Below are 12,516 nucleotides of genomic sequence, written 5' to 3' on the forward strand. Positions count from 1 at the left end.
TTGTAACATTACTGTTGTCTTATACCTGTGTTCTGTTTCCCTAAATGAGAAAAGAATATTGTTATTTGGGCACTTAATAGGTGTCAGATTCTGTGCCTATTTACATATATTATCTACTTATAATAACCTTTTGAGATAAAATGGTATTCTCATTGGTCACAAGAAATCTGAGCATTTTTAGTGAATAGTGGTTGTAATAGCTGAACTACAACCTTTTGATTTAATACACTCTAAGTCCATAACCTTTCTACTTACCAAAGCGCATATACTGGTAGCCTGAATCTGGCTTGCAGATAGGCTTTTTTTTTTTTTTTAAGATTTTATTTATTTTTTCGTGAGAGAGACAGAGAGAGAGAGGCAGAGACACAGGCAGAGGGAGAAGCAGGCTCCATGCAGGGAGCCCGACGTGGGACTCGATCCTGGGTCTCCAGGATCAAGCCCGGGGCTGAAGGCGGCGCTAAACCACTGTGCCACCCGGGCTGCCCGCAGATAGGCTTTTGAACAATGTTTAAAAACTTTTTAAAAGTTAATTTTTGACATTTCTAACTTGGGTATTTTGTATTAATATCTGGATTTCTGGTTTCTCTTTATGGGTAAAAAAACGATATGGTAACACGGGGGCCACATTCCTGCATGGCAACAATCAAAGGGAGCCTTAGATGGATGTGTGTCCTAGAACCCACCAAAATCCCCATCACTCCCCATTCTCATCCGGGGCTATACCTGTTTTTTTTGTTTTTTTTTTTTAAATGGTGAAAAAATTTATATTTAGATTTATAGCCGGCTGGACTCAGTTTAGATGATCCCAATTTTGTTGGCAACATCCAAAGCATCATAGTCAGGAGCCAGTCGAACATATGCTTTCTTCTCTCCATCAGGCCTGATCAAGGTGTTGACCTTGGCCACATCAATGTCATAGAGCTTCTTCACAGCCTGTTTGATCTGGTGCTTATTGGCCTTGACATCCACAATGAACACAAGTGTGTTGTCTTCTATTTTCTTCATGGCTGACTCAGTAGTTAAGGGGAACTTGATGATGGCATAGTGATCAAGCTTGTTTCTCCTGGGGGCGCTGTTTCGAGGATATTTGGGCTGCCTTCAGAGACGCAGGGTCTTGGGTTGTCGGAATGTAGGTGACATGTGAATCTTCTTTTTTTTGTGACTGTGCATGCCTTTCAGCACCTTTCTTAGCTTTCAAAGCCTTTGCTTTGGCTTCGGCTTTGGGAGGGGCAGGGGTTTCCTTCTTCGCCTTCGGCGCGCCATCTTCGTGAAAGGGTAAACCTGCAACTCTTACACTCTGTTCCCAAACTTGGTCCCTATAGGCCTCTGAGTTTGCAATTCTTGCATTCTTATTTACTATTTTGCTTCTCATTGTTCAGGAAGTTTGGCAAACCTAAAGACATCCTCTTTTTATTTGTACTGTCTTCTATGAGTGTCTGATCGTAGGGGTGGGTGTGTGCACTTTTGACTTTGTGATGTCAATACTAAGAAATCTGCTGGTACATCATCAGGGAAACTAGGATATCTGTTCCCTAAGCTACACATTCTAGCTCTGGCCTAATAAAATCCTATATTCCACCCTTAAAATAATTGGGGGAAATGTAGCAATTCATCAATTTGCTTCAATTCAATTGTGTCTGCAATTATGAAAGGAGCCCACAGTGAGCAATGCCACCAAGTAGTAGAGAGGCTGGGAGGCCAAAGAGCTCTCTTAATTTAAAGCGCCACTCAGAAATGAGAAACAAAATGCTTACCCATCTCCATGGGCTGGTTCTTTTCAAGACTGTCCTTTAGAAAGCCAGAGACATAGACTGGCACTTTAGGAGCCGTACTTTATTTTTGATGACTTCTGAATGTTTTTTTAAACAAAATAATACCGATGCTGATTCAACATGTTTCATTCTATACATTTTTAATATGTGTTCCTGTTTTCAAGAATTTGAGCAAAGAGCTATTAAATTCTTTTAGCATTAAAATAGCAAGAGTAAAAAAAACCTCTTTGCAAAACATGATTGAATCTCATGGGGGTAGGATTCGACATTCATTGAGCATTTACCAAGGAACTGCTGCCAGGCTTTTGTATATTTCATTTACTTAAGATAAGGCCAAGAGGTAGGCATTCTATTTTTAAAGATAAACAAATAGGGACTGAGGGTGAAGGACCCACTGCCAACTGCTTCCTCAGTGACCTCCCAGACAACCCAGGGATATCCCTGGTTTCTCAGCGCCCCCTAGAAATTCAGGATTGTTTTAAGGCATTATTCAATGATAAGTTTTCCTCTTGACCTCATCAATAGGCAAGAAAACTATTGTTAAGACCTCCTTCATCAAGTCTCTGTTCACTACCAGCTCTCATACACATCCCCTCCTTCCCATGCGAATGCCTTCCAAACAATTTCCTAATAGGGATGTGAACAGAGTTTAAATCAATTCACCTGGTCACTGCAGGGATCTTGTTCTACCTTCAACAGTTTCCATTCTTTTGGAGATGGAGCATCCACTCTATAAGTCAGGTAGGTATTCAAGTAAGAGAATTAAATAGGGTCACAGAAATGCTGAAAATTTTGACTTTTTTGGTGTTTACTTGTATAGAGGAAAAACAGCACATAGATGCATCCACAGTATTTAATTTGTTTGGATAATAGTTACAGATAAACAGGTACACTCCATATACAATTACCAATACTTTTTTATACAGTTCATATTTCAGTACATCAACACTATTTTATTTACACTCTATTTATGTACATTAACATCTTTCTAAAGTCAGTGCATTGTCAACAAGTTTTATACAGTAATTTACAAGGTGAATGTAGTTAATAGTTAATTTAATAAATTTTCTGCTAGTCATGAATTAAAAAATTAATTACAACCAATATAACAAACACAGATCAAACAACATTAGTAGATTGTGCTACCTGCTTAAATAAAACATCTGTAAGGAAATTATTTAAAATCTTCCACTTTTTCATGGGACTTGTCCATGTAGAAATGGACAGATTTTTATATACTGAAATCATGAAACTATAAAGCCTGCATTTTGTCTGACTTCCTCATATTTTACCTTTTAGGCCACTCCTTCCTACTTGTAATTACAGCCTTTTTCTAAATAGGGTTTCAACTTAGGTAGCCATTTAAAACTATCTTTCCAAATGCTCCGAGAAGAACCGGCTAATAATCGGCTGCAGAGATCAGAACACAAATGCTTAACTAAATTGGTACCTACTATCTGTGAGGAAGGAAGGTTAATAAAATCTAATAATTAATGAGAATCACTTCCAGGGTCCAGATGATAAAAAAAAAAAAAGACTGGAAAAAAAGGGAGAAATATTTACTTCACATATATTTAAAAACAACACAGGGGAAAAAACATGCTGCCTGAAATAAATAACATTTATACTTTTGTTCCAGTTTTGAATTATCAGAGGAAAAAAATGAAGTGAGCAAAGAAACATAACTTCTGATGGCCACTACTGTGAAATTATTAAAAGAAAGAAAAAAAAGACAAACACACACACAAAAGAAAAGATGGGATATGCAAACAAAACAAAAGCTTACTTCCTAAACCCACCAATTAAATTAAAAATACACACTACCAGTGTGTGGGATGTGTTTTGTTTTTGAATTTAACGTGATGGGGCAAAATACCCCATATTCAAGTTAATTTATAGCCCTTACAGCCATCAAATATGAACATGTTTTAAAAAGTTCACTTGCATGTATTCTCTCTTCTTTTAAAGTGCAAAACAAAGAAACAAAGAACAAACAACCACCAGTTGTAAAACACCTCCAGCTTTGATGCCACTTTCCCTCTCAGCTCTTGTGCAATGTGGGCATGTGACGATGGTGCAAATATTGGTGACTCTCCAATCGTGCTTCAGCAGTGGTGGGGATACACTTTTGAGGACACCTGAAGTATCCTCAAAATAAGATGCCTCTATCTGGAGGACTATTTTAGATGGATTTCTCAGGATGCTTTTTTTCCTCCCCCTCTACAGGGTCTCCAACCAAGGCCTTGGGTAGAAGGCACACAGCTCTTAAGATATTATCCCTTTCAAACTGACCATTTATATACACCTCTGCCATGAATGACTGGTTGTGTCTCAAACACAAACACAACATCAGAAACAAAAAGCAAGAAAGGCATAGAAAGAGTGGGGAAAATGTTTTAAAAAATAAATAGAAAAATGTGTGTCCATGCCTTAAAAATCCTTTGCACACTTTCTGATCTTGCTTTCTCCATCTTGTCAATATAATGGAATAAAACTTCAGGAAAAAGGAGGTAGCATATCATGTCGTCCCCAGACAACACTACAATTTTTTGTTTGACTTTGACTCCAAGGAAATTCTTAGCATTTTGTTATGATTATTGGTAAACTCTACACTCACTACATGTTTGTTTATATCTGGACAAGCACAATTTAGTTCTTATTTGGTCCCAGGTGGCTGGTGCCAAAAAAACCCTTTTGTTTACAGGCTAATGGTGGGCTCTGCCTGAAAGTTCTCTACCAGAGAGCTTGTGTGAGACACCTCCCAAACCAAAGTATTACTACTGTTATGTTAACTGCTATTTTAATTAGGATTTTTATTTTGTGCTTCAGGGTCACAGGATAAAATAACTACATTTAGCTTGCCTTTCAGCGACGCTTCTGCCAAATGTCAGCTACAGGGAGTCATCTCCCTCACCACCAACCTGTCTAGCAGCCAGAGTGGTAGCTTTACTGTAACACACAGTATTTTTTGTAATCGGACTCAAAGTCTTCATCCATGCTGCTTGTGTCTGCCATCTTTTTGCCATCGATCTTTGGCAGAAATTGTGCATAGTCTATCCCCTGCTGCTCATAGAAAAGAATGTAGGCAGAGTCGGTGTCAATTTCATCAGGGTGAAGTTCCTGAAGGGGCAAGAAAAGCCTTTAATAAAAAGCCATCACTATGCTGCCTCTTAATCCTTGCTAAGGAAGGGAAGACCAACCTTCTTTAATTACTAAACCAGACTGCTTCCAATCAGCTTAATATTTTGGCAGTTTGATACCTGCCCTAAAGTAAGCCCTATTATTTTCATTGTTTGTTTTGGGGAAGATACTCTGACCACAAGAAAATCAAAAGAATGACAAAAGAAAAAAAAATAGCTCAAATCCTAATATAGCTCAAAAGATAACTTTTTTTCTCATTAACTAACACCTTCTTTTTACTCACTGTTCATGTTTTCATTCTCTACTTGGCACATCACTTTTGCCCCTTTAATACTGAAGGCACCTATACACTGACTCTAACAGAAATAAGTATTTCCTACTTGGGACAAAGTCCGTTATTTCAACAAATGTCTCCTAATCTGTTGACATTTCTGTTTCTTTTATGCAAAGACTGGGGATATTTACCTTACAGCTGCTGTCATTATAACAGTACCACTTGCTGTTTGGGTTTTTGGCATAAGTGACATAATGGCCCCCGCCCAGAATTCCTGAATGGCACTGTAAGAGAGAAGAAAGCAGAGGTATGTTAGTCGTTAAGAGCAGAATGGCCAGGGTGCAGTACTAGGACCTAATCAGGAAAACACCAATCACTTAGGTGATTAAAAAGAATGTTTTGGAACCACCTACCCTTTTCTAAAAACAAAACAAAAAGAGAAGTCAAAATTTAAAAGCTCTAAATCTTACCATTTTATAGTTGTAATTATTTTTAAAAAGCAAAAATTCCTTAGGTGTACATAACTCTGATGCCTTGAATCCACGACTCCAATGATAGTGATTACATGATTATCCCCTGAATTGCACTGGGAGCACCCTGGATTCTACCTAGAAGGCCAAGATTTCTACTGCTAACTTTGTCTATCACCAAGCTCAATGGCTAGCAAATAAGCAGGCCCTGAAAAAATGATGATGAATGAATGAAGATGACTGAACAAACCACAGAGAAGGGCAGATCATTCTGAGAACCATGTAACAAACCACTTACCGAAATTGCATATAGATTATAAATAGGCTTAACATGAACATCTTCTCTTTGGTCATCAGTGCTGTCTTCTTCACTGTGGTTTTCAAGCTGACCATTGCTGTAGCCGTTGCCACATGCCTCATGCTCATAGAGAAATCCATTGGCCAGAGCTACTTCGTGGTCCTGAGGGGTGACCAGCTCAGTTTGGCTGCCCCCCAGCATGTGCCCTCGGCTCAAGGCATCAGCCAGCTCACAAACTTGCCCAGCCCCATTCTCTTTGCTGGCATCCAAGTTCTCCTTACTACTTGACAGTTTATTTTTGCTGCCGATCTGGGGTAGCCGGAGCCTCCCTTTGCTCCTCCCCAAAGTCCTAGGGCTACTGTTAGGGCTGCTATTTTTGCTGGAGGGACAGCTGGTTCCACTTTTTCTTGATGAAGAAGGTGAACCTGTGAAAGGGAGAAAAGGAAAAGATTCATAAATCCCAATGCCACAAGTTTAACCAGCCACTAAATGCTAACTTTGAAGCCAACTTCACAAGTGTACACATAAAGGTAAATACAGGGGTGTTCTGACCAGCTTTTTATTCCTATCATGGAGCTGATAAGTTACATTCTTGTCTTCCTCAGGCCACGCTCCCACAGGTAGCAACATCCTGAAAACATGTACCATGTAGGGACTTAAAACCAGTAGAAAGATGAAAAGAGAAAAGAAGAGGAGAAAAGAGAAAATAAAATCAGCAGAAAGATGTACACCCGAGGCTAATATAACACTAATATATTAACTATACTGTATTTAAAATAAAATAAATAAAATAAAAATAAACAGCCGAAAGATATTAGGTCAGATTCAGTTCAAAACAATTAGACTAAGACATATTACAAATACATATTCTCCCTTGTCAAATTACATTAAAAAATATGATCACCAATTATTAAGCAATTACTATTGCTAGGCACCGTATTGGAAATTCTCTCTCGGGGATCCCTGGGTGGCTCAGCGGTTTAGCACCTGCCTTTGGCCCAGGGCGCGATCCTGGAGTCCCGGGATTGAGTCCCATGTCGGGCTCCCGGCATGGAGCCTGCATCTCCCTCCTCCTGTGTCTCTGCCTCTCTCTCTCTATGTCTATCATAAATAAATAAATAAATCTTAAAAAAAAAAAAAAAAAGGAAATTTTCTCTCTACTATCTCTCTCTCTCACAACAACCCGGTAAGGTAGTGGGTCTCAAACTTTTTGGTCATAGCCTCCTTCATCTCCTATACTGTCAAAAATTGTTGAAGATCCCTAGAACTTCTGTTTATGTGGGTTATATCTATAAATATTAATCATATTAGAAATTAAAACTGAGGAATTAAAAAATACAATACATAAGAACATATTTCACCAACGATATCCTCAAATATCATGGTGGCTCTGACTCTACTGCATATCTGTGATAGAATGAAAGTTGAAAAGGTGAGTACTGTTCTTAGCATTCTTATAAAAATAGTTCTACTCCTCCAGGCTCCCTGAAAGGGTCTCTGAGAGACTCTCTAGGGATTCCCAGACTACACTTTTAGAACCTCTGCTGTAAGGGAACAAGGATAACAACTATCACTCATGATCACCATTATGTGTCAGGCATATATGGTGCTTCACCCTCTTTTTTTTTAAAGTATGTATGTATGTCTGTATGTATGTATTTATTTTAGACACAGAGAATGAGAGAGAGAGAGAGAGAGAGAGAGAGAGGCAGAGACACAGGAGGAGGGAGAAGCAGGCTCCATGCCCGGAGCCCGACGCGGGACCCGATCCCGGGACTCCAGGATCGCGTCCTGGGCCAAAGGCAGGCGCTAAACCGCTGAGCCAGCAAATCATCAGACTCTGGGAACTTTTATGAATGAGAAAATAGATTTAGGGAGGCTGTGTCTTCTGCTAAAAGTCACACAGGTGACTCAAATCTAGATAGGTCTGATCCCAGACAGATTCCTTCTACCTCACCAAGCAGTTGCTCCAGAATGGAAGACTGAGGGAAACATGCAACCTATGGGGGTCCCGAGAAAGCTCGGGTGACATCTGGGCCCCATGAGCCCCTCCAGGCTCCCTCACCTTTAGGGCTATTGATGATGTTTGCACTGAGTGAAGATGGGCTCTTGCTCAGGAGCACATCCTCTTCTCCAGTTGAATTCTGAGCATCCGCTTTCTTCATGTCTCCTGATGGAACTCTAGGCTCAGAGAGGTCATCCCCCTGGGGTGTGAGTGGTTTACGCTGACAAAGGGCTGGGTCTCTTGGTACTAAAAAAGCACTAGGGTCAAAACTTTCACGAGGAAATTTAACAATTTTCTGTGATTTTATCCATCGACCATTTACAAATTGAAATCGTTTAAGGTGAATAATCTGGAGAAGGAAAGGTAGAAAACAATTACATTAAAGGGTTCAGAAGATACAAAATTACATTAAAAAACCCCAAGTCCAATACATGTGAATGTTCAAGAGTATATATGTTTTTTTTTTCAAAAAGAATGCATCTATTATGTAACAGAGTTATCAGTGGGGACACTGGCCTTTAAATATATGGCTAACATAGTATCTCCCTAATTTCATAGTCTGTACACATCCTAAATTCTTCCCAAATTTCTGCAACATCCTAGGAACCCATGTTTGCGTGTCTTCCTGCTTCCTGGGCCTGTAACCCACTCTGATCTTTACCATTTTCCAACATCATAGAAGATCCGCTCACAAATATACTTCTGTCATGAAGACAGAAGACTATGCTGAAGGAAAATGGGTGAAACGTACCCAATCTCCAATAGGAGGCCTCTTGTTTCCTACCATATCTTTGGTTGTTACCAGGGAGTTTCACTGTCCTAAAGAGTGTAAGAATCTCCCCTTTCTGTTGTGGCTTCTCTTTCCTTTTTTAAGAGCAACAGATTCCTCTAATCTTACACAGTGTTATTATACAATCCAGTGTGGGCACAGATCTTTGGGTCGCTATCTCTACCCTAAATGCTAACAATTTACTGTGTTACAGGGGCATACTGGTATATGGATCTACAGCAGCCCACCATAACATTTATTCTTCACTATTCTTTAAAGACATCAAAAACATAGTTTTTATACAAATGCCTTTATTGTGTATGTTCTGATTACCACACAACTGTATATATACTTATCAAAATTCATCAAACTAGACATTTAAAATCTATGCATTTCTTTTTTTTAAAGATTTATTTATTTATTTATTTATTTATTTGAAAAGATTTTATTTATTTATTCATGAGAGATACAGAGAGAGAGAGAAAGGGGGGGAGAGAGAGAGAGAGAGAATGAGGAAGAGACACAGGCAGAGGGAGAAGCAGTCTCCATGCAGGGAACCTGATGTGGGACTCAATCCCGGGTCTCTAAGACCACGCCCTGGGCTGAAGGCGGCGCTAAACCGCTAAACCGCTAGGCTGCCCTATGCATTTCATTTCATGTTAATTTTTTTTTTCATTTCATGTTAATTTAAACTTCAGTTAAAAATAAGCTTTCCCCCTTCCTGCCTACCTGTCCCAAGCTTGGCCCTGTCCATTTCCTCTCTCCCCAGAGTTCTCATCCCTGGAGCTAGCTAATTAATGTTATTAATTTCCTGTGTATCCTTTCCTGGGAAGTTGTTCTGGTCCAAGGAAAGAAAACCTACGTTTATAGTCTCACAGAGTACTAGGAAGATGACATGAAGAAAAAAATACATACAAGGTTTGGTTAAAATATACCAGTGCCTCACAGTTACATGTGATACAATACTTCCACCCTTAAGGAAAAAACTTTCTTAAATGAACAGGAAGATCTGGCACTTCAAACTCCCCTGACAAGCAACAGAAGTGTCTTTTACTCTATGAAGGAAGAAGACAGAAGTAGCAAATCACATGTAAAAGAACATATAAACCCCAGTGTACTTGTGTGCCTGTGCTGTGGCTATGTGACCAAGCACAGTGGGATTAGAGACTCAGGCTGCTCAGGTGCTCTTCTAAAGAGCCTAAAGGGCGAGCCTAAAGCTTCTCTCTCTAGAGCCAGAAGTGCTTTCACCTTCTTCTTAAGGTCAAATTCACCAGGATGCACTTCTCACACTGCACTGAACTATAGTTAATGGTCTATTTGGTTTCTTTCTCCTATGGCCTGTATGTTCCTTCAGAGCAGGAACTGGCAATAATAACACATGCAGAACAATCTCTGTGTGCAACACAAAAACCTTGCACAGCAAAAGCATTTTAAACACTGCCAGCCACAGGAAGGGTCTTCTTTTCTCAAAAGTAACAAAACTCCTTTTTGTTCGTGACTTCTTTCCTTTATGCTAGGCTCCTGCTCTCTGAGGTAGTGCTGTAACATACCAGGATGGGGGGAAGCCTCCAAAGATCCAGCTTCTTGGTTGCCAAGCAGTGGGTCTTACACTTGGAACAGTAGTACATCTCGTTTTCCCCTAACTCCTCCTCACTGGTGAAAGCACGGAGACAGCTGTCCAGGTTGATAGGCTCAGCTTGTGCTCGCCGACTCTGTTCCACACTCTCATGCTCATCTACAACCTGGAGGTGGAGGGAACAAGAAGAATGAGAGAAGGGGTGGAAGGGAGGGAGTGAGTTTAAAATGGTCCCATGGCTATGTATCATCCGTTAGGTGACTCATTCTCATTTTATTCTACATGAAGAAAAAGAAAACACAACCCAAATGAGTCTTGGAGCAAATGAAGTATTTGCGCATTACTTCCAAAATTACACCATTAACATCCTGGATCAAATTTATATGACCATAATAGCTTTTCTTGAAAATTTTCTGAATTCTTCAAAATGACATAAACAAGGAATTGCCTGTTTACTTTAAAATTTTTGAATTAGGGCAGCCCCGGTGGCACAGCGGTTTAGCGCCGCCTGCAGCCCAGGGCATGATCCTGGAGACCCAGGATTGAGTCCCACGTCGGGCTCCCTGCATGGAGCCTGCTTCTCCCTCTGCCTGAGAGAGAGAGGCAGAGACACAGGCATTCATTCTATGAATGAATTAAAAAAAAATTTGTTTTTGAATTATAATGATATATTTTATTTAGTCCAATATATCCAAAACAGTTATTTCAACATGTGATCAATATAAAAATTATTATTTTTTAATATAAGAATTATTGATGACATATTTTAGATTCCTTTTTACTAAGTCTTTGGAATCTACAATACTTCTTAACTTGAATCAGGCACATTAAAGTGTTCAATAGCCACATGTGTCTAGTGGCTACTGCACCTCTATTTAATGAGTTTGAAATCCTATAACAGCTTACATGTGAGCTTGCCCTCCAGCCAGGGGTGTCGAGGTTAGGCCATTTACTCTTTTTTTTTTTTTTTAAAGATTATTTTTTTTAAATTTTTATTTATTTACTCATGAGAGACACACAGAGAATGAGAGAGAGAGAGGCAGAGGGAGAAGCAGACTTCCTGCAGGGAGCCCGATGTGGGACTCCATCCCAGGTCTCCAGGATCAGGCCCTGGGCTGAAGGCAGTGCTAAACCGCTGAGCCACCTGGGATGCCCAGCCATTTACTTTCAACTAGAAGGACAACATTGTTAGTATGCTGTAGGTTTTATAGAGGCTAGGAGAAATATCACTAGGTCACAGATGCCAGATCTGTATTAAATAAGGAAGGGTACAGAAAAGCTGTCCACGAGAAGGCAACATACCAGAGCATGAAACCCCACAGGAAAAAACTCATTTGCATGCTAATGCCATGTAAGAGACTTATCAGAATACCATGTGTATCATCTGTCTCCCGCTTCACGGGGCCTTTTTACTGAGATGACAAGGAAGAGATGGCAATAAAAGCAACAGCAGGCTCAAAAAATGCCCAACTTTGTTGAGAAGGCCCCTCACACCTGCCCAAACCTCTCTGGTTCTATTAATCAGCATGCTAGATTTTGGAGCAAAACCTAGAGAAAGAGAAAGAGAGCAGAGGGGGTAGGTGTGCAAGTATGTGTGTTGGAGGTAGTATGGGATCAGGAAGAAGGATAGGAGGAGGCAGCCAGACTGCAACAGGAAAGGAAGAATTCTTCCCCCTCTCATTCTTGGTTGCCACCTAACAGCAACCAAGAACCATAGTGGGTGAGGCACGGCATTAGGACTATGAATGCCACCATGAGACTTCACACAGGAAGTCTCATCCCAGGGTGGGGTCTGGACACCAAGTCCAACAATGCACACACAAGTCCATTACTGAACTTATTACTCACCCCGTCCAGAGGTGAATTTGTTCTCTTTGCCTGAGGCAACTTCCCTTCTGTTTTCCTTCCTGAACTTCTGATGGGAACACTGAGCTGTCTAGCTTATAAATTGGCATGGCTCAGGACATTCATTGGTTTACAACAGGTTTTCATGTGTGACTTTTCCCCCACATGAGATGATAGCTGAGTCACAGGCTGTCAAATGCTAGGGCTGACCATGCATTTAACGGTTTTAACATTGCATCACTGCCATTTCTAAAGATCTATAAGAAGAGGAACTTAGAGAAAAATCTTTTTTTTTTTTTCCCCCTGAACGAGAAATCTGGCTTGACCTTAGGTCACTGACTTCTTTTCTGATACTAACTTTCATCA

The 12,516-nt window shown here is 40.1% G+C and overlaps 1 protein-coding gene across 3 annotated transcripts in view; it reads right to left on the reverse strand.

The window, feature by feature from the left end:
- Nucleotides 1-2,611: 2,611 nt before the first annotated feature.
- Nucleotides 2,612-12,516, reverse strand: part of USP32 (ubiquitin specific peptidase 32) — a 217,489-nt gene continuing 207,584 nt past the window's right edge. For all 3 annotated transcript variants that reach the window (XM_072779658.1, XM_072779657.1, XM_072779659.1), the window contains exons 30-34: nt 10,280-10,471; nt 8,021-8,309; nt 5,956-6,380; nt 5,379-5,471; nt 2,612-4,892 (exon numbers count right to left, since the gene is read on the reverse strand). In XM_072779658.1, the coding sequence (XP_072635759.1) occupies nt 4,719-4,892; nt 5,379-5,471; nt 5,956-6,380; nt 8,021-8,309; nt 10,280-10,471 (1,173 nt within the window). In that variant the 3' untranslated portion in view covers nt 2,612-4,718. The remainder of the gene's footprint in view (nt 4,893-5,378; nt 5,472-5,955; nt 6,381-8,020; nt 8,310-10,279; nt 10,472-12,516) is intronic.

This window comes from Canis lupus, chromosome 16, assembly GCF_048164855.1.
Source record: "Canis lupus baileyi chromosome 16, mCanLup2.hap1, whole genome shotgun sequence".
NCBI lineage: Eukaryota > Metazoa > Chordata > Mammalia > Carnivora > Canidae > Canis > Canis lupus.